This window comes from Bemisia tabaci, chromosome 4 (assembly GCF_918797505.1).
Source record: "Bemisia tabaci chromosome 4, PGI_BMITA_v3".
NCBI lineage: Eukaryota > Metazoa > Arthropoda > Insecta > Hemiptera > Aleyrodidae > Bemisia > Bemisia tabaci.
Window position 1 is genome coordinate 56,799,843 of NC_092796.1, and position 21,616 is coordinate 56,821,458.

The window sequence follows — 21,616 nt, forward strand, 5'->3', positions numbered from 1 at the left end:
AAATTTTGAGAAGTGTCTTCTATTCAAATATCAACGGCTTAACGTAAAAAATGCATACCTCAATCGCAAAGTTTAAAAATCTCCGATTACGTTACATTTTATTCAAGGAAAAAGATCAAATTGTTTTCTTGCAATTTCTTGTGATTTTTTAAACAAATAAAAGGGAAATTCACGGAAGATGTCAAAAAAAAGCTATTAGTTAGTTTTCCACTAAAAAAATAAAACATTAGGGGAGACAAACAACAGCCATCGGCAACAATGATCAATAATACAAAACAACCCGTTAAGAAAAAACCATAATGATATGAGATTTTGAGGTCTCCTTAAAACTGTGAGGAAGACAATAGTATTCTATTAATATTTGGAGCCATGAAATCATTGCAGGAACATGAGAGTCCCGTCCCATAGCAATGGTAACTAGGAAATTCCCAGCAGTCTCATTCCTGCAATTTGAACTTGGGACAAATGTCATGGAAACGTCTCGTAGAGACAAGGTCTATGAATAGAAATGTGCAGCGTCATCAAATCGATGATCAAGAAGAGCTCTCTGCTTTTTTTCTCTGTAATTAATGAATAATAACAGTCTGGAGTTTAGTATTAAGTAACAGGCAAAGGCAGCCACCAAAATGCGATGGAATATGTACAATTTTCTTACATGCGTTCGTTGCAGCTTACCTTTTTCTAGCAGCAGCTCCAGAATTCCAACATGCCCTTCCCCTGCTGCCAGAATCAAAGGAGTCCGTCCTTGATCATCTGTTTGTTCTATAGGTGCCAAGTGTTGAAGCAGCCGCTCAACCACTGCCCAGTGCCCTTCTCTCGCCGCCAACATCAATGGAGATTTATTCTACAACAAAATATTACACCAGTCTTAACTTGATGATTGACAAGAGAGAGAGAGAGAGAGAGAGAAAAATGAGAAAACACTAAATATGGTCCAAACTGCATGTTAAAATGGTAAATTAGTGCTGGGTCCTCATTACTTTGCAGGGAAGCAAGGTTGAAATCCAAAAATTTCAATTAGAGTCAAAAATTTGAGCTCTAAATGAGTAACAGTGCAAGACTGAGGGGTGGAAGAGTGCTCAGCTCACACTGGAATACTAGTGAATACACATAATGCTTGATGATTGATTGAGTGAAAACTCGATGTTTAATCTAAAAATTGAACTACACACATGATTCTAAATTAGAGTGAACAAAAGTTTAGCTATTCTTGAATTTTCATATAAGTTAATTACGACTTACTTTCAATGATGAAAAAAAGTACATAATTTTTGGGAACGAAAAAGTAAAAAATATTACCTTGCAATTGACAGCATCGATACTGGCATTTCGATTCAATAGAACAGAGCATAGATTGACATCTCCTCTGCAAGATGCCAATGTAAGAGCAGTTTCTCCAGTCAATGAATCAGGCTCATCAGGTTTCACAGAAGCCAAATCTAATAAATACTCTACAATCTGAAACAAAAATGTAGAAAAGATTGAAAATTTTACAAGAGTATAAGTATATTGCAATTTAATGAGTGTACTTCAATTAAGTTGAATGTAGACACTAAAAATAGAGCCGAACCAGATAGAAATACATTTCAAACTTGTTTCGACTTACAGTGGCTCGGTAATTTCTCAGAAGTCTTGACTTTTTAAACTGAACAACTCCGAAATCTTCGCTCTTAATGTTTTCATTTTTTATCTTATTTCTCAGTGTCCTGATTAAACTTTGAGACGGGGAACAGAATCAAGGACCATGACACAAGTCCTCTCATTCAACGTTCAAGATTCATTTTTCACTTTTTTAAAACTTCAGGCTATGATCATGGATTACCTCAATATGTCCTTGCGAGGCAGCTGCTACCAGCGCTTGTTGAGTAGCTTTCTCAAGTTCTACTTCATTTGAGCATGTTGAAGACACATTCAGTTTCCTATCAGTTGTGAGTACCCAGTCACAGGCTAGAAGATAGGCGATAACTTCTAGATGTCCATTGCGGGCAGCATGAACTAAAGCACACCTGAAAAAAAAAATAAAAATAAAAACATTAGGATCGATAGAAATTTCTGAGAGATTAAAATTTTAAGGTGATTTTCGAATATAAACTCTCAAGGATACCCAAGGTCAGTGTATGAACACACAGACCACTATGCTTGTCGAAATGGTTCGCCAAAAAAGCTTCAATGAATGACAAACTAGTCATGATGACCAGGAGGCCACAGAGCAACTGATTCTGTCTCCGCCTGGCCACAGAGCTGATAATAATTAATTCACTGCTTGAGATGGGCTTCGTATCAAGCAAGCATTGCATTAGTTTCCAAGAATGGTGGAGGAGCATTGTTAAGAGCCACAACTGGCCCTACTCCAGGGTTGAAATCGAAACTGATCTCGATTTATGTGACTCCATTGCTTCTTTTCGAATCCATGGTTAACAAAAAGAATTGATTTTAACCAGTCATGAGATCTTTACAGTAAAATACATTGCCAAAAATATAGGTCTGAAAGCTAAAAATGGCCATTATTCATGATTTTTCTGAATTTCCTGCTAGTTTTCAACCAGAACGTGAGAAAGTATGGATATGATTTTTGCATTGATAAAACTCTTTATGTTACAAAAAAATACATCCAAGTTGCAGCCTGATATTAGTTTGTGCTCTGGTGAAAAAACAACATTTAATAGGAAAGAACTATAAAAAAAGACCGCTTTTTGACCTTATAGAGCAATGAACTTTACTAAAAGAATTTGATGACTATTTGCAACCGGTTATTTTCATTGAATATAGACTTTTCACTGTTAAAAAATGCCGGAGTTAGAAAAATCCAAGACAAGGCCAATTTCGGTCCTTCAGAACATCCTTCCTTCGGTGGGATTTGTATGTCTTCATGATCATGCAAGAGTGCAGATGCAAAACAGAGAGTCGCGGTATCAGACGATGCTGTTGCTGTATTTCCTTCAAATTTTTCAAAAATTATGGTTGTTTTAAAGCTTAGAGATGTCATGACTGTGAGATACTCACCTTCCGGAGGTATCCGTTCTGCCAAGGGCAGCTCCTGCTGCCACCAATTGGCGAACAACAGCTGTATGCCCGTTGCTTGCAGCCAGGCACAGCGCGGTGGAGCCTTGGTTGTTAGCCAAGTTGATGGATGCACCGAATTCAAGGAGCATTCCGACCATCTCTGTCATGCCTTCTTGAGCAAACAGGCACAGAGCTGGAGCACTGCCAAGGAGATTTGTGATGTGATCTGGGGATGCACCAGAGAGCAGTAAAAGGCGTGATACCTGGCGGAAAGATTATTAAATCCATTAGAAATGCTCATATTTTATAATATTAAACGAAATACTTTAAAGCATTAACTGCCATGCCTATCCCTAAGGACGGACACTTAGGAAGCTACTTTTAATCATTTTCACCTTTGTGGAGAGAGCACTTTATCATCACATATCAACGGCAAAAGACCGCAATCACATATCTCATTTGCGGTGTCTGAAAATCTCCGCTTCTTTGTTATTTTTTTAAAGGAGAACAAATTGACATCATTCCTTCAAGTTTTTGCAGAATTTTCTTCGCACAGAGAAGAAAAATCACGGCAGTTTTAAAGAATAGCCGTTGAGTAGTTTTCCGTTTAAAAAATAAAGTATGACAGGCAGTCTGCGATGTCGCAAACCGAGTTATGTGATTGCCGACTTACACCGTCGATATCTGAGCCTCTTGTTACACCCGCGTTTGAGAGACAACGTTGGCTAAGAGCGATATCTCTCATCCTCGTAAATTGTTCACTTTTCTTAACTTGCTGCAAATTATAAGACAAACTTAGGCAGTTAACGGGTTTATACATTCAACTGAAATTTTGAAACTCTAACACCTGGTTGCATCCTATTTTCAAATACCAAAGGATAAGATAAGAGTTTGTACCTTGACGTTCGGGCTATAAATATTTCTTATATAGCATAATGCCTCAGAAACATCCTTGGAGGATAGGGCGACCCAATGTGATTGCAGATCTCGAGGTGAGTTTTTGTGAAGAGTCATGTTCTTGTATATGTGGGCCTTTAAAATGTGATGTCCTAGTTCCAATGTTCGTTCTGCATCCAGGGGTGTCTGCAGACGAGAGAGTCTGAATGCAATGCCAGCATGTCCAGCTCTGTTCCCAGGAAAAAAAGTTTATTAGTATTTGTTCGCTCAAAAGTTTTATTATTTCAAATCAACAAAAAAGGATTGACAAAATCTTAAAACAGATTAAATTGAAGAGAAAACCAGATTATAACATACTTTTTAATATCAGAGTACATAAAAGAAAATGGAGTTACCATCTAAAATAATTCAAATGATTAAAAAAATTTAAAACTGAAATGATTCTAAAATTTGAAGTTAGAATGGACAAATGAAAGAATATGAAAAATATTTCTAACCTGAGATCACAGATAAATTTATGGGTTTCTCCATCAAGACCTTTGATGAGCCACTCCCTGAATGAAGGGTGGAAAAACATGTAAGTATTGTCAATTCTTTTTACTAGAAATCCCGACAGCAGCTGAAAAACAATAAACTTGTGTTAGATATGAGCATCTGAGGTACAGTAAGACCTCAATTTATCGGATTGCAATTTAACAGATCCAACCTAACCGATCGATCTTCCGGTACCTTCAAGAGCTTCAAAGCTATTCAAATAAGTGGATTCCATGATTTGACAGATTGATTCATCAGTCCCATGAAATCCGACAAATTGACGTCATACTGTATTACAAAGCTTCCACACTTGATGCTATCAAGGAAACATTGATATTTTATCAGGGTCCCCTCGATTTCTTCATTTCCAAATACTCTGACCCTCCTTAACATTTTTCTGACTTTCCTTATCCTTTAAACAAAACTTCCGGTCAAATTTTTTCTTTTAAGTACACAGACTTTTGATAGGTTGTGGATGAAATTTCCACTTTTTTTCATCTGCGCATGAAAAAAAGAGCAAAAACAATGCGCTGTTCTACCAAACTGCTGATTTGTTAATACCATTAAAATTTTTGATAACCTTTTTTTGCAAAAGTAGATTGGCAAAACTTCGGTACGAATCATACCTTACACTTGATTTGTCAATTTTTTCCAAGATTTCGCTGATGTTAGTCCATTGGGCCCGTGCCTTAGCATCAGGCAGACGTGGCCACATATCCAAGTTTTGAATTTGTTCATGCAGTATTTATAAATTTCACAATGTTTTCCAATTTATTAACTACTTTTTGTTCATTAACTGACAAAAAAATGTTTTCTCCATGATACGTTAGAATATGTAACAACCAGCCATGTGTGTGCTTGATGGGTTGCGTATTTTATCACATGAATTCTCAGGGTTGAACTTTGAAATTTGTTGGTTACATTTTTTGCCATGTTCTGTTGTGACGACATCCTTTAAAAATTGAAGATTTCTGCTGATACGCAAAAAATCACTCACTAAATTGCACGATGAACTGAATTTGAGCTTGAATGTTTAAATAACGTAACAATTATTCTTTACCCACTGATAATGATTTAATCAGCCATTATTTTGATTTAATGATAATACATTGAATTGAAATTTCTTTTTTGTCATAAGACAAAGTTTCAACTGCAATAATTGAATTTTCAAGTCCCCGAACTTTGTTGACAACTTAAATTGAGGAATGAATCTGGCAAAGTTTCATCCTAAAAAAAAACAAAAAAACTGATGAAGTTACCTTGAAGCGTTGTAGAAACTCATCCCATGGAACAAAATTACTTCGATTGAGGGCATTGACTGAGTAATATATTTCGATCAGTGTCAAAGGATAAAGTGCAGCAAGACATACACTTAAAATACCGCAAACCTAGATGAAGCAAAAAAAATCCTTAGTGAGTACTAAACACAAGAAGAAGACACATACATATTTTGATGAACAAATGAAAATGGTCAGCTTGCGTCAAAAATTAAGAATTAAGAGGCAATGGAGATTCTGCAAACAGTAACAGGAAGTTCCACCTTTTACAGGATAACAATTTACAGAGGTCTCAAACTGTCTGCTGTATGTACCTACCAGGCTCTTGGGCTTAGCCCAAGATGTTCCTAAGGTGCTGCATTGAACTTGCACAGCTAACTTTGGCAGACTGAGCTCAATTGACAACAAATTGACAACAACTGACAATTTCTTATGGTTCTCAGATACAGAAAATGAAGTCAAATTTTTTATAAAAAAAGAGTCAGGTAAGACGGCAAGTGAAGAATAATTAGAAAAACTGCTTAAATTTAATGATATGAATACAGGTTGACATGAGCTTCACCAGATTACCAAGAGAGTTTTAAGAGGACTTACCTTCTCAAAAGACTGAGTTGATGGGAATCGCAGATTGCAATGAAGAAGATAAATCTCGCTCAGAGTTACAGGCAGCACCTTATAACTTGCAGACTTTGCCACAAGCTGTCCTTTTTCAAATAGATCCAGTATCAATTTAGCGAACATAAAGGAGCCTTTCGTCAATTTAAGTAAGTGTTGGCAGAATCTAAGTTGCCCTGCCGCACCTTGCACTAAATTATTTTGGATTAAAGTGCTATTTAGGACCTGATGATTGATGAAGCCTAAAAGATCTTTGTGGATATGCTCGGTGTTGGTAGAACCTTCATCAAGGCTGAAAAACATAAGATTTCAATTTCAGTATAAGTGCAAAATTAATTAATGTAAAAAGAAAAAAATTAAGATTAGCAAACAGATGAGGATATGTAGTATATTTTAGTCACAAAAAAAGGTAAAAAATTCGGGAAAAAATTATGTCTCGATTATCTGACGCAACACTGCACATACCGCCAACATTCTTATTCTCAAAATAGATAATGGTAGAGACACTTAACACATTTTCTGTCAATTTCTTTTGGTATGATTGTTCTTATTAGACCAAAAAATTAAACAGGGAAACAGCAAAATGCAAATGCTTTAACCACATTTTTTACTGTTTGCCTGCATGCTAGTACTCTTTCTCTGCTACATACAGCTTAAGGATCTGTAGACAAAGCCTCTGCCACAAATTAGCACAATTAATACACAACATTCAAAGCATTGGTAATTGTGACCACTTTGTCGTCCTGGCACGATCAACAAAAAATCCGTCACTGTGAGCAGCCTGGCAGTAAGCGTGTTCATTTAAGCACGGACATTATTCTGTAAAAAAGTAACTTATTAACTCATTCGTTGTAAGTGGCTTGAATTTAGGTTCAAAAAATTGTATGTAATTCCATTGACAGAACATCGCAATAAACATAACTCCTTTTTTTTCTTAAAAAAAAAAAGGAAGGTAAGAAGTGTTTGTAGTGTCTCGATTCAGCACCAAAATATAGGAGGATTCAATATTATATTTTGTAATGGACCTAATGATAACTTGAGATTTTTTCTACATACCTTATCTTTTGAGCAGAAAAACTGGGGATGCTTTCCATAATGTCAGATTTAACCGTTGCAACAACTTTGAGCCATGATGGGAATTGAACTAAATGTTTAGCTAAAAATGAGCCGATGGTGTCACCTACATCTGGTTGATGATACTCTGCTTCACAAAGAGCATCCACAAGTATAACGCATGTTTGACCAGCAGGGATTTTTCCGATGCGTCTTAAAATACACAACGGCTCTATTACACCGCGGATCAAAGCCTCGTCAGGGTCTGCTATACACTCTTTCATCGACAGCACATTCTGTAAAAAAAAAAAAAAACTTAGAAATTAAGTCTTACAAAATTAGGAATCAAACTATGAACAAATGTTAAATCTATTTAAAGATAACTAAGTGCTAGCCACAAATTAAAACCCATAAAAATAAAAAATTTACCAGAGAAAGTTTGAAAATCATTCTTGAATATTTTATAATGTCAAACTTTATCATAGTTCCTACTATATGTTTTCTTGAGTTGGGTAAATTTTGCATTAATTGATCAAAATTGGAAACCTAGAAAGTTATTTAGATTTTTTAACACAATACACTCTCAGCTAAAGCTAAAATCAACTAGAAAACTCGAATTCGCTTACGTCTTAAAACGCCATACTAGTTTTGGGAGCTATCGCTTCCCATCCTCAGTGATTGTAGCCCGATTGTGATTGGCGTTTTAAGACGTAAGCGAATTTGAGTTTTTGTTTAGCTTTAGTTGATTTAATCAGTTTGCTGTTTTTTAGTTTCATTTTTATTGTTAATGTTAATGTTCAACAATACTTTCTATTATTTCAAGAAAGAGGGTGATTGAATATTTTCATCTTGCATTGAGGCAAATCCTTGTTTCTACTTTTGTAAGTCTCTTCATTAACTGGTTGGTAAACAGACATTGAAATGGTGTTTTACAACATTAAAAAATCCGATCAACTTGAAATGTTATCACTGCTTAGTGAGGTGATACAGCAACCATTTAAAATGATCAAGTATGAAAGCTTTAAGAAAAAATCAACAACTGCGACAAAAAAAATGGCAAAATAAAAAAATAGCTACTTATACCACTTCGCACAGACAAACAACAAAAACACAGGAAAGAAAAATTAAGGCCAACCTGAAGATGTGTTTCGTTTTGCAAATATTCTTTGTAAGCCGTTAGCTGTGGCGCCTGACACATCTGCGCTGCTACTGAATGGATAAATTCAGGAACTAAACATGTAATATTATTGTCAACCTGCAATAATTAAACAACATTGAAGATTAAGTACATGATGCAAATTAGGAGTTAAAAAATAATGGGCAATTTTTGAAATGCATTCCCAAAGGAAGGTGAGTGCTTAGCTTTATCATCACATGGAAAAGTACTTTTTAGACGTAAACTAGGTACTTTAAATGCAAAATGCAGCAGAAAAAAGTAATACAGTATAAAATATTTAATATTGGGATGACGTAGAAATTCTAAAGATTCCTTCATCGATAACATTCAATGTCAAAGACAGCTTTGAGTACACATTCAGAGAAACAATTCTTACCTGACAGAAATGATATGCAACCACATGTTGAGCTAGCTGCTTTATTTTTTCAGGGACTAGATTAACTTGGCAGTTGATTGATTGAAGACTAGAGGGAGAAGCTGGCCTATCTTTAATATTGCACGTGCAGGGATCTAAAAAGAAAAAAACCAGGTCATGAGAATCACAGATCTTGAAATGGGTTTCGAATCCACCACGACAGCAATATTGTGCCACGGCGAAAATGGTTTTGGTGGCGATAGAAAAAAAATAAGATGAGCTTAATTGTTTAGATTCTACAACAGCATAAGATAAATGGAAGTGATTAATAATTAATGATAAAAATAAATGTAATGTAATAATAAAACAGCCACATAATTTGTGATATTTGTCTCTAAAGGAAATTTCGAACATTTTCTTAAAACTGATAATCCAAAAATTAGGCATATCTGATCTAAGAGAAAAATAAACTTGGTGATTTTGCATAGACAAAGCTGCCTAATGGTAAGAGAAGCCCACCTCCCCGACAAGAGTTGTGTAAGTTTTGCTTTGTGGAACATTATGGTCATTTTATTTTTCAAATTCCTTGAGACTCCTATCCAAACCATTACAATTGAACTTGAGCAAGCAAAAAATTGTTAAATGTTACAGAGCCGAAACTTAAGGTGATTCGATGGACGCCATATTTTGTGTCAGACCGACGTGCGATATATCGTATCGATTGGCTCTAATTTTTCAGCTACTAATCATTTTACTCGAATTTTGAGATCGCAATTCTGTTGTCAGGAGACTAAAACACTCACTAACCAATTTTTACAAACAAATTCAACGCAATAAATGCATGGTTTTTTCAGAAAGAAAACATCGCATCCATTACTGATATCGAAACTACACTCGATTGCGATATTTTCTCTCTAAAAAAACCACACCTTTACTACCTTGAATTTCTTTATTAAAATTGGTAAGTGAGTGCTTTAGTCTCCTGACAACAGAATTGCCATCTCAAAATTCGAGGAAAATGACGAGTACCTGAAAAAATGGAACCAATTGATGCAATATATCGCATGCCGTTCTGACACAAAATATGGCGTCCATCGAATCACCTCAAGACAAAAAGGTCTGTGATAAAATTTTATAGAGATAAATCAAACTATTTTTTTTTCTAGCAATTTAAATAATTTGGAGCTGTTCGTAAAAAGAGAGAAAGTAAATAGGTACCTAACCTGTCTGTTGAAGTGCTTTCGTTTCTAAAAAAAAAAGAGGGATTTCTAATGAGTCTCACTAATTAATTGCGTACCTTTTGAGGTTTACAATGCTGTTCCATATTTAGTTCCAATGGACACATGAAAAACTTGTGGGTATATGAAGAAATAAAAAATAAAGAAAAAAAAATAAACAAACCTATGTTTGAAGACTCTTTTGACTGTCCAAAACATGAACTCTTGACGAGTTGCAAAATGAGAGCAGTTTTACCGCCCCCACTTAATCCATGGATAATAACAGCCGGCGAGCTGGAACTTAGAGTTTCTTCAATTTCATTCACTAACCAATCACGACCCAGGAACAGAGGATTCGGGTCCTCAAGAGGCACTTGAAAGAACAAAGGCTTCAGCGTTAGAGGCTTCAAGCTGGCGAGCTGCTGGGATTTATGATGTGCAAAACAAGCTGCAAAAAAATAAAAAAATACAATTTCTTAAAAAACAATAAGTACATATTGGTTACAATAGAAAGAGAAAATAATGAAAATGAAAGGATGAGAAATTTCTATGAGATGAGTTTCTACTACTATTAAACTTTGAAAAGCGAAAAAATATATTACTTCAAAAGATATAAAAGCATTTTGCATGAGAGAAAATTACGGTCTTGCAATCAATACAACTAAGTCATTAACCCAATGTTCAACGCTCATTTTTATTGTGAGTGACCAACTTTAACATGACAAGTTTTATAGTCGAAACCTGGAGGTGCGTTACCTCAAAGCTCTTTTCCAAGTAATTTTAACTTCTTTGTCTTTGGTATTATTGTCAGACTTGACTCAGGAGTTCTCAGATTATCATTGCAAACTGTTTCATTAAAAGATGCTTACAGTTTCTTTGTGCTCAGGGCACTCAATTAGGTGCAAAATCGATTTAGCCAGTAGATAACTTAAAATCAGTGCACTTATAGGAGAGAGGGAAAACTTGGTTTATGACCAGTTTTAGGATCAAATTCGGTATGGAGAATTAAACATCGATGACCAAAGTGCAAAACCAAGTATCTTCATTGCAGTGATTCAAAATTTCCGCTCCAATTTTATTTTTTCAAGGAGAAACGAGTCACCGTCAAAGCTTGAAATTTATACAAAATATTTTCTGTTAACAGAATAGAAAAATCGAAGTAATTTCCGAGGAATTCGTCGAGAGGCTTTTCCAGGAAAAAATAAAGCGTGACAGGAAGTCTGCATTGTCGCGAGCAGAGAAAGATGGTTCTGCACTTTGGCCATCGATATGAAAATAATAAAAATGGGAGACAAAATGAGGAACATATTGGGATACCTTTGGGGTCTGCAAGTCCTTTGTGAGACCTCATAGATCGAAGCTGTTTTGCCCGCCTGGAATACCTGTTCACATTCTGATCTTCATGGTAATCATGTCGCTGTAAATCTAATCATGCACACACACAAAAGGCAAAATTATTTAAAAAGCAATATTAGAAGTATTAACTGCTGAAATCATGATTAGGAAAAGGGTAAGAGAAGAATGTTATACAAAAAGAGCAAGAGGGTTGACAAAATCAAACTTGTGCATCGGGAGATATATTTTTTTGGGTAGGTAGATTTGCTTTATTTGAATTCTCTGGGGAGAAGAAAGACGATATTTTTCATTGATGTTTCAGGTGCACAATATTTTTCCACTTCGGAAAATAAAAAATTATGAACAGAGTGGTCCAATAATGGTTTGGGAAACCTAGGAAATGGAAGAATGTAATATTACCAAATATATAAATTTTTTTGTAATCAATAAAATTTAGATTAACACAATAAAAGCCACCCTAGATAGTAGAAAAACTACTGCCATAACTATACTAAATCCTTCATTGATGATGGGGGTTGGAGGAATTTCATTTAAAAGGGAGCAAAAAACCCAATAAAAGCATGCTTCGCAAACTTTAATTCGCGCGCAAAAAAGTCGGATTTGACTGTTATTAAATCAGATTTAATGTTCAAACTGAGCAAAATGCATTATTAGGGACCCTTGAGGGTCGCTGAGTCCAGAAATTACAGATACTTCCAAAAAATCCACGTTTTTAAAATTACAGCTCCGTACAGGACCACTGAGCGGCCGGTCGGCGCTCAGTGGGCCTCTAAAATAGCGCTACGGAGCTGTAATTTTAAAAACGTGGATTTTTTGGAAGTATCTGTAATTTCTGGACTCAGCGACCCTCAAGGGTCCCTAATAATGCATTTTGCTCAGTTTGAACATTAAATCTGATTTAATAACAGTCAAATCCGACTTTTTTGCGCGCGAAAATCGGTCGGCGCGCGTTGAGCGGAAACTTCAATCGATCATAACTCCGGAACCGTTCGGTTCCCCAGCTTATACGACCACTCGTTGAATGCGGAAAAAGACGAACAATTTAAAAAACTGGTTTTGGTTCAAATCAAAAAATGTGAAATTTCAGTTTAATCTGTTTAAAAGAAATTGTTTTTCCTCAAAAACTGAAAAAAAGCACATAAGTTAAGTTAAAAATTTAATTTTGGGATTTTGACCTTCAGAATCTTAAAGTATGCAATTTTAGACGATTTTTCGTCCAAACCGGGCCTCAATATCTTTTTTCGTTCGAGAGATATCGAGGGTCACAGGTTTTGTTTTTTATTTCATGCACGAACAGTAGTAAAATTTAAAAAAACGCATGTCATTCATTCCTTAGAACCATTATTTTATTGATTATGGACCTCGTTGTAATCATAATCTGTGGAGACAGATCATAACTGGAGAGAGATTTTCATTTAAGCAAGAAATAACTTAAATTGAAGGGACCACGAGCAGTTGAAATATTGGCTTCTAAAATTGAGAGAGCCATAACTGAGAAACTGTACCTATGTTTTGAAATTATTCAAAGCAAATGAAGGAAAGGTTGTAGCCCGCCCCCCCCCCCCCCCCCCCCCTCCGAAAAGAAAGAGAAAAATCTGATGATGAGAAAATTGCATTCAAAATAAACTAAAGAGTGATCTAAGCATGTAAAGCCACAGGTGCCAATGATATCAACATTGAAAAATTATTAATGCCCTGAATCACACATTTTTGATGGAGGAATTTAAGAACCCTTCCTAGTATAAATTTGATTGTATTCACTACTGAAGTACTGAAATGGTACAAGGGTGATCACTTTTATTTTCGGATTTTAATCTATCCTATAAGAGGAGGAAGATAGAGCAAAAAAAGAAGTAAGAAAAGAACTGAAAAATAAAGAGAATTAATGTCTGACAGTAGTAAACATCATTAATGCTGTATGACGGACAGAAAAGGTGAGAGGAAAAATTAAACTGCTCACGCACTTAATTTTGCATGCACAACTGCAAGTCACACTCTAGAGATAGGATACTTACTGGTGATGGAGTGCCTCCTGGCAAGAGGGCTGGACGAGCAACTATGGCTGGACATTGACATCAGAGATCCGACACTGTCAGTCAGAGGCTGTTTCTTCTCTTCATGGCTGTGGGAGTGAACCTCCACCTCTGAGGAGCCTGTTAACGTTGAAATTGGGCTCGTGTTGTCTGAGGCAAGGGTGTTGGCTTCCAGGCTGGTAAGCGAGCAGACAGAATCACCACCTCGGCTTGAAGCCTGAGGACCACTGCGAAATGGACGCAGCGGAGTAGGCCCTCCCTCTCCCAATAACAGTCCCAGACGCATATACAAATCGTTTTGGCTCGACTTTTTTGGATCTTGTTCTTTCTCTGATCCCTTCAAGGACCCTGCTTCTTCATCTGCAAACATTTAAAAGCAAATAATCAGTGACTTCGAAACAGGATTCTCTGATTGCACACGTATAAACGGAGAAAAAACAAAACCAGGACATAGGAAGTGCTAAATGGACCACATTTTGCAATAAGGAACCACTATTTCTAGCTCATTTTAGAACAACATATTTGCCATTGGATTCTCTATGGAGAAAGGTGCTTTTATGGAAGAGCCCGAGATAGTGGTTCCTTACTGCAAAATGTAATCCAAATATTGGTATACCTGCAATTTTGCCAAGACTCAGCAGAGAAAAGATTTCAGAGTACAACATCAGTTTTGCTGACACCAAATGGTCGAGCAGTCTTTACTCAGACAGAAAAATTTCTGCTTAATTCTTCAAAGAAATTGGCCAAGGCAAAACTAGGTTGTTTGAAACTTCAATCTAGCTGATTAGTTAGAAGACACAAAGGTACTCAAAAGAGAAAAAGTTAGAAGAGATGACAAAACAAAAACTCACTCACAAACTAGGGGATGAAAATAATTCAACAAATTCCACACACAATTCACACAATTATAAAACTTACAAAACTTGACCCATAATATACATGACGGATACTCTTTTCTATTTTCAACTTTCGACTCTCTATTTGGCAAAGCAGATTGAGCTAACAGCAATGGAATGGGGTTGGTACTACTATAATATTTGTGATTATGCTGATTCACATATTAGACATTTCTTCCCTAAAATGCTTTCAGAAAGTTTATTGATGAAACCAGGGGAGGTATTTTATATTAGAGTCAGGTAAATCCTTAGGCTCCGCACATGTTTCCAACCACTTCATGATTTATTGTTAGAATTGTCTATCAATTCTGTACCAGATTATTCAGTCGCATCTAATCATGAGGCAATCTAAATAGTTTTCTTTTTTTAGTTTTTTACAACTCTATACCTTATTGTCCCTTAAAAAACACCTTCAGTTTAAGATTTATGCTCACATCACTGGATGACAACAACTCCCCTCCCCACAAAAAAGATGTTTAGACAAAAAAAAAAAGAAGGAAAAGTGGGTGTGCATAGGGCTAATCTGGCGTTGTTTGGTATTACCATTAGCTAAAAACCCTCATTCAAAATAAAAATCATTTGACATTACGTTCGACTAACTTAGAGGATGTGTTATTTCATTTTTAATCCTAGTAAACTTAAATGATTTGAAAGCTGACGAGAGGCAAAAATTAGCTTACACACACTCAGTTGCAGAATCCATGACATGTGCTTTGATGGTTGATACTTATGGGTGGGCAAAAAAAAAAAACAAAACAAAAAAAAAACATTTGAGTGCATTGATACGCATGGTCAGAACATTGAATTTTGATTTTGAACTGATGTTATAATTCGTCAGTGATTATTGATTAATGAATATCGACCATCAAGATGCAACTCTGAGCTGCGTTTAGCTAACACACTCCAGACGAGAAAACTACCAAGTTAGCCTTAAGAACAGCCATGAGCAAACAGCACACAACACACTGATATGAGATGCTAGCCTGTAAAGAGAAGGTGGTTGAAGCCAGCACCAACAACGGCTCCGCTACTGAGCCACAGTGATTTGATCTTGCTGAAAACCTGCGAGGGCCAACGCCGATACTCAGAAGATGAAGAGCAAGATGACACTGATGCTGACATTACGCCTGAATCTAAGACAAACCCATCATTCGTCATTTATGATACTTTGATGTATTATTTCTACGTCATTTGCTCCTTGTTCTGAATTTCAAAAGTAGAATTTTGCAACAAAGTTACGATCATTAAACAGTTAAAAAATTAAAACAATTTGGTCACTCACTTGCATATATATTAAAAATTAAAATCATTTCCGGTTTCGACCGTTTCAGACCTGTTTCGAGATCTTGGCCTCATCATCAGCGATCCGCACCAAGTCAGTGATTGCTGATGATGAGGCCAAGATCTCCATACTAGTCTGACGATTTTAATTTTTAATATATGTGCAAAAGAGTGACCAAATTTTAATTTTTTAACTTTTTAGTCATTTTATTTTGTTCAGCGAGTTACATGTTTGTATCAAAGGCTAAGCTCACTTTATAAATGAAATGTATATTTCAAGGCTTATGTCCATAAAAGAAAAACAGAGAGTGTCACGTTTTGGAGAGATGGATATGAAGTTTATCAGAAACAAAATTCTTCAAACAGTAAGCATTTCTTCATTATTCTAGAGGATGGAAATGTGATAAAATAAACATAAAGAAAAAGAGGAGTAATTTTTATATTTACCTGAAAGACCATTGCTGTCTACGGATTGAACTTTGTTGCCTCGCAAAGCAAAAGGACTCCTCATAGTTTTAGGACTTAGGAAGAACCTTCTTCTGCTTTGAGGTGGAGTAGGGCAGCCTGTAAAGAAGGAAAATGGCTTGTTAAAAAGAACAGAAAAAGCAAAACTTCGTTTCAAGGCGTTAAAGTACTGATCTGTACAATATTTTCTCATTACACTGACTTAGGCTCTCAAGCTTGAATTGCAATTAAAAATAAAACAGTTCTTCTAGGACGGATGAAGTATATTTTTCAAGCTAGTTTAGATTTGAGGAGCTCTCTGCACTGAGCATATTGAGGAATGAATGGTATGCTGAGGAAACAAGCAAGTCTCCACTTTTGACATTGAAATTTCTAAAAGTTCCTTCTTATTCGTCCTTATGACGGAAACAAAACCATGAATGCAATATGACTGATTAATGATGCCAGTCAATCACTTACACAAATCGATTTTCAATGAATAGAAATAAATAAATGAAAAGTGGCTTGTCAGAGTACCAAGAGGAATGTCTCAGGACTTGTCTCCGGTTAAATTAAGCGATGACAATTGGAAATTCGAAATATAAATACGTAGTGATGATTACAAGAAATACCTTTTCACAAATAGATGTTCACAATTAATAACGTAAGTTACTTACTTTGTGTCATAGGACCATTTTCGAGTATTGACCTGGTAGGTCGTGGCAGGCGACTTGGAGCGGATGGCCAATTTTCACCATCATAACTTCTCATCTGCAAGAAAAAAATAAAGAAATTATTTTTTTTTTATTTTCGGGTCGTTCGAAATATTAAGCTATTTTCCTGATTTTTAGGTGTGAACAATTCTTAAATAAATTACTTTGGAATCAGTTTGCATGATTTGCAGTACATTCGTAAGTTTTCCACAAGTTTCAAACTTTATACTTTACACAGATGAATTCCTGACTTTTTCATGGGCTCCCAATATGCCTGATTTGTTCTCCAGTATGTTGGATAAGCGCCCCGCAAATTCATTACCAATCAGAATCTCAGTTCTTAAAAATATTGATGAATGTTGTTTGAAATGGTTGAATTACGAGTTACCAAGTTGGGTTGTACCAACTCGTTACAACTTGATACTTAAACAATTTACAATCATTTCTCCCTCTTTTTTCGTTTCTCTACCCCACCTGACCCACTCATCATTTCTTAATGCATGCTTGGAGGCTCCTGAACTATATGGTTGAGTTTTATAAAAAATGGTCCTGCATCAGGAGAAGCACCACCCTGAAAATGAAATACAGGGTGTCCCAGGATTAAGTACGAATATTGAAGGAGTCGATTCTTTTGGTCAAAAAAGACGTTTTTGTGGTATAACTTTTTTTTCCAAAAACGCTTTCCCTGGGGCTCCATTATCCCCATAATATCCCCTATTAGTCCCTTATATTCGAAAACGATGAGTCATAGCGAAAAAACGCAACATACATTATCACAATATTTTTCAACACTAAATCTAAAGAACGCTAAAAATCAACCCCAGTTGCCAATTTTCATTAATATTGGTTGATAAATATTGTCACAGAGTTAAAAAGACGATTTATTTTCTTTAACTTTAGGGAGCCGTGGCCCCCAGGAAGAGCGTTTTCGGAAAAAAAGTTTATACCACAAAAGCGTCCTTTTTTGACCCAAGGAATCGACTCCTTCAATATTCGTGTTTAATCCTGGGACACCCTGTATTTACAAGTTCTTAAAGGGTCGTCCTTGAGACTCATTTTTGCAAGTTAGAGTTCTACGCCACATAGAATGCGAGGAGAGGGAAGCGTGACGAAAGAAAGATGTTGAACTTACGACAGATGCTAGTTTTGGCTTAGGACGACATGAGTATTGTGGGGGCGGGCACTGCTCCGTGCTGTCCGCGTGGAGATCTAGCTGAGAGTTGCGCATAGGCGTTGGGGGTGGAGTGAATCCGGTCATCTTCTTGGCTACCGGCATGGCTAGAATCGAAAAAAAAAGTCCGTAATGATTTAAAATCTGATAAATTGCGTCATGAAGGAAAGGAAAGGAAACGAGTTTATCCAGCTCCTCATTTCTCGGACAATGCTGGGAGTGGACCAGTAGCCAAGGCATTCTGATACATGTTTCTTAACCAACGTTTTAGGAGGAAGTGAAAATTGTTTGGCATTCGACCGCAAACCCGCAAAATTAGCTTTTTTTTTCGCAAAAATCGGCCTTTAGACCCGTGACTGGACTTCATTTTGCAATGCGGAATTACAATTTCTAGCTCAACGGTGAAAACACTTATGTGAATAGGGAAACTAATGGTACGCACGTTGTTTCTGCACTAAAGGTACGGAACCTTAGGCGCGTCTGGACGCGGCGTCCTGGTCGCGGCGTCCAGACGCCGATAAATCTGTCTAATGATTTTTGCGCGGGGACGGCACCTTAGCGGCGAAGAGACGCTGCGGAAAACGCCGATCGAGGACGCTCCGATCTGTCGCGAACAGATCGGAGCGAAGACGCCGAGAAATTCCGCTCAGTCCGCTGCCTTTCCTACCGATTTTTGAATGTGTTTAGTTCGACAAACCCACGAATCGATCACAAAGGCCGTGAATTGATCGACAAAGGCCGCGAATCGATCGAAAATTCCGTGAATCGATCGACAAGAGCCGTGGATCGACCGACCCACCCGTGAATCAATCGACAAAACCGTGGATAGATCGACAAACCTGTGAGTCTATCGACAAACCTGTGAATCGATCGACAAACCTATGAGTCGATCGACAAACCTGCGAATCGATCGAAAAACCTATGAGTCGATCGACAAACCTGTGAGTTGATCGACAAACCCGTGAATCGATCGACCAAGTTGTGAATCGATCGAATTACGTCGATTGGTTCACGTTTTGGTTTTTCGATCGATTCATGTCGATTGACTAGATACCGGTTTTCCTTTTAATTGTCAATCATTTCTCGTCTATCGATCCACATTTTTTGTCGATCGAATCGACACCCGTTTTTTAGTAATTTGTCCATCGATTGGTGTCGATCGATTCACGTTTTTATTTTTCGGTCGATTTTTGTCGATCGAATCCACACCCTCCTAAAAAAAAGCGCGTACAGCCATTTTCGCGGCCCAGAGCATACTGTCCGATCAACGAAAATTCGAGAAATTGACGGCGGACAGAGCGGAAAAAATCCACGGATTCCGCTCCTAAGGTGCCGTGCTCCAAAATGTGAGCGTCTTCTCGCCCTCGACTCGGTAGCAGAATTTCCGCCGGCGTCCAGGACGCCGCGTCCAGACGCGCCTAAGGTTCCGTAGACAGAAATTATAGTTCCTAATCGCAAAAGTAGTCCAATTAGGCCAGTATGAGACCCGAAAAGGGACCGAAATGACCAAATCTTAATGCATTCCATTAAATGTAGGCCTTCAATGGGTAAAAAATCGTAGGTTTGAGAAAATTTAGCCATAGGATGTGCCCCAAAACGGCCCTTATCCATACCCATCCTATAGCAGAACATTTTAGAGTCTTTGCAACAGTAATAGTTGCTTGTACTAGTCAGTGGTGTAGACAACAGTGGAAAAAACAAGGAGGAAAAAACGGGAAACAAGGCTAAAAATACACAAGACACAAGATGGCGTAGACAAGGGGGGGGGGGGGTCCAGCCCCCTTGCCTACGCCCCCTTCCCCTTAGCCTCGCTAATTGTACTTTTTCTTCACTTTTGGAGGTACTTACTTTCAGACATAAAATATTATCAGGGACGTACACAAAATAATGTAAATTTACCGTCACGAAGACCCCCTCCCTTAAAAGAATTCCTAGCTGCGCCACTGGTACTAGTTACTAGACCCAAAACGAGTCAATTTAAAGTGTCGTAGGGTTATTTTGGTAAGCAAAATACTTACGAGTGGTCTCCTGGGCGACACACAATGGACATCTTTCGTTGCGGAACATGCAAGAGTAGCAACGCTCGTGGCCGCAGGTGTCGATGAGCTTCCTTTTTTTGCCTTTGTCAAAAGGCATCTTGCAGGTGGGGCAGACGCCGCCCGCACTCCCGCAACCGCTCTCCACCTCCAGCAGTTTCCTGATGGCCGCGAGATCTGCAACACGCACATCAAACGACACCGGTTAGAACACACGTAAAAATATAATTTCCATACTTTGGCCCTTAACTTCAGACACAACAGGGTGCCTAGTTTTTTCATTTTGGGAAATCCTGATTTTTAACTGCTGAATCCTGATTTCATAATTTTTCCAAGTCCTGATAAAATCCTGACTTCACGCAAGACGAATGAAACTTCACAAAAATAGCTCGATAAAAAAATCTGATCGGACGGCCGACTTTTCTCAAATCCTGATTTTACGGCCGATTTTTCCTTAAATCCTGATTGACCTCAAATCCTGAAGAATCGGGAAAATCCTGATGTTAGACACCCTGTACAAGCACTCTCCCACGTGTCACCATCAGGGTGTCTACAAGATTTGCAAAATCAAATTTACCGACTTTTCCAGGTTTTCCTGAATTTGAAATATCTTTCACGCAAATTTGTCGTTCGAAACGTCAACTCATTGTAGAAAGCAAATAAAGGTGACTTGACAATTTCTTACTGACATTTCCAGTCTTTTCCCGAATTTTTGAAATTCACTGATGTTTCCCGATATTTCCAGACTGTGTGGCAACTCTGTCTGTGGCAAATCTTTTAAATTTTTAAGGGGCAATTTTTAGGGGCCACGTTGGCGCAGAGCCTTCATTTTTTAGGCGCCATGGCCGATTTTTTAGGCGCATTTGGCGCGTTGGCGCCTGTGAGTTTCGAACACTGTTCACCATCGATGTGAAAGAGCCGACAACACTGGGCCCTTGACTTTTCCCGGTTTTCCAGACGGTGGTCAAATTCCCTCATTTCCCCCGTACGCTTTTCTCAGTTTTCTCAGTCCTGGAGACACCCCGAGCATACTCGAGAGGGCGCACGCATGCCCCATTTACGTCGAACGAGCGAGACGTTACGGGGAGGGCAGCGGCCTTTGCCCGGACGGAAATTGGTGCGGCGGCGCGCGGAGGATTTGCAGACCGGATGGCGCGGCGCGGACAAGAAGGCATCCATTCGGCGGACCACCGTTCATTCCGCTACGGGGCGACCTCAACCGGCTCGCCCACGTGCGACGCCTGACGCAGACGCAGCCTGCAAAGTTGCAAGTGGATGTACATACAGCGACACAATCAACAAACCCACGCCGTTCGCAAAATACCCCCTTCCGCCCCTCCAGGTTCCTTCCCGCCCAGGGCCCACTTCCTCTCATTGAACTCCTGGGCTGGAAGTGGACTCCACTTCCCACCCGCTCTCCTTACTGAAGCGCTCTTCACTCCCGACAAGTTGCAACACGAAAGCTTCCAGCCTCGACGTCCACGTCCATGAACCCGCCAAAATCTTGCCTAATATTCGGCAATCGATTCTGAAAGAACGTGGCGCTTCGTCTGAAAGT

At 37.9% G+C, this 21,616-nt stretch overlaps 1 protein-coding gene across 2 annotated transcripts in view; it reads right to left on the reverse strand.

Annotated features, from left to right (window-relative positions):
* Positions 1-21,616, reverse strand: part of rols (rolling pebbles) — a 69,528-nt gene that overhangs the window by 5,286 nt on the left and 42,626 nt on the right. For both annotated transcript variants that reach the window (XM_019057146.2, XM_072300126.1), the window contains 18 exons: positions 20,041-20,235; positions 17,984-18,129; positions 16,816-16,909; positions 16,142-16,258; positions 13,500-13,877; positions 11,446-11,553; positions 10,313-10,576; positions 8,933-9,066; positions 8,515-8,634; positions 7,383-7,675; positions 6,306-6,618; positions 5,694-5,822; positions 4,398-4,519; positions 3,901-4,129; positions 3,004-3,266; positions 1,823-2,006; positions 1,300-1,458; positions 676-844 (listed from right to left, as the gene is read on the reverse strand). In XM_019057146.2, the coding sequence (XP_018912691.2) occupies positions 676-844; positions 1,300-1,458; positions 1,823-2,006; positions 3,004-3,266; positions 3,901-4,129; positions 4,398-4,519; positions 5,694-5,822; positions 6,306-6,618; positions 7,383-7,675; positions 8,515-8,634; positions 8,933-9,066; positions 10,313-10,576; positions 11,446-11,553; positions 13,500-13,877; positions 16,142-16,258; positions 16,816-16,909; positions 17,984-18,129; positions 20,041-20,235 (3,417 nt within the window). The remainder of the gene's footprint in view (positions 1-675; positions 845-1,299; positions 1,459-1,822; positions 2,007-3,003; positions 3,267-3,900; positions 4,130-4,397; positions 4,520-5,693; positions 5,823-6,305; positions 6,619-7,382; positions 7,676-8,514; positions 8,635-8,932; positions 9,067-10,312; positions 10,577-11,445; positions 11,554-13,499; positions 13,878-16,141; positions 16,259-16,815; positions 16,910-17,983; positions 18,130-20,040; positions 20,236-21,616) is intronic.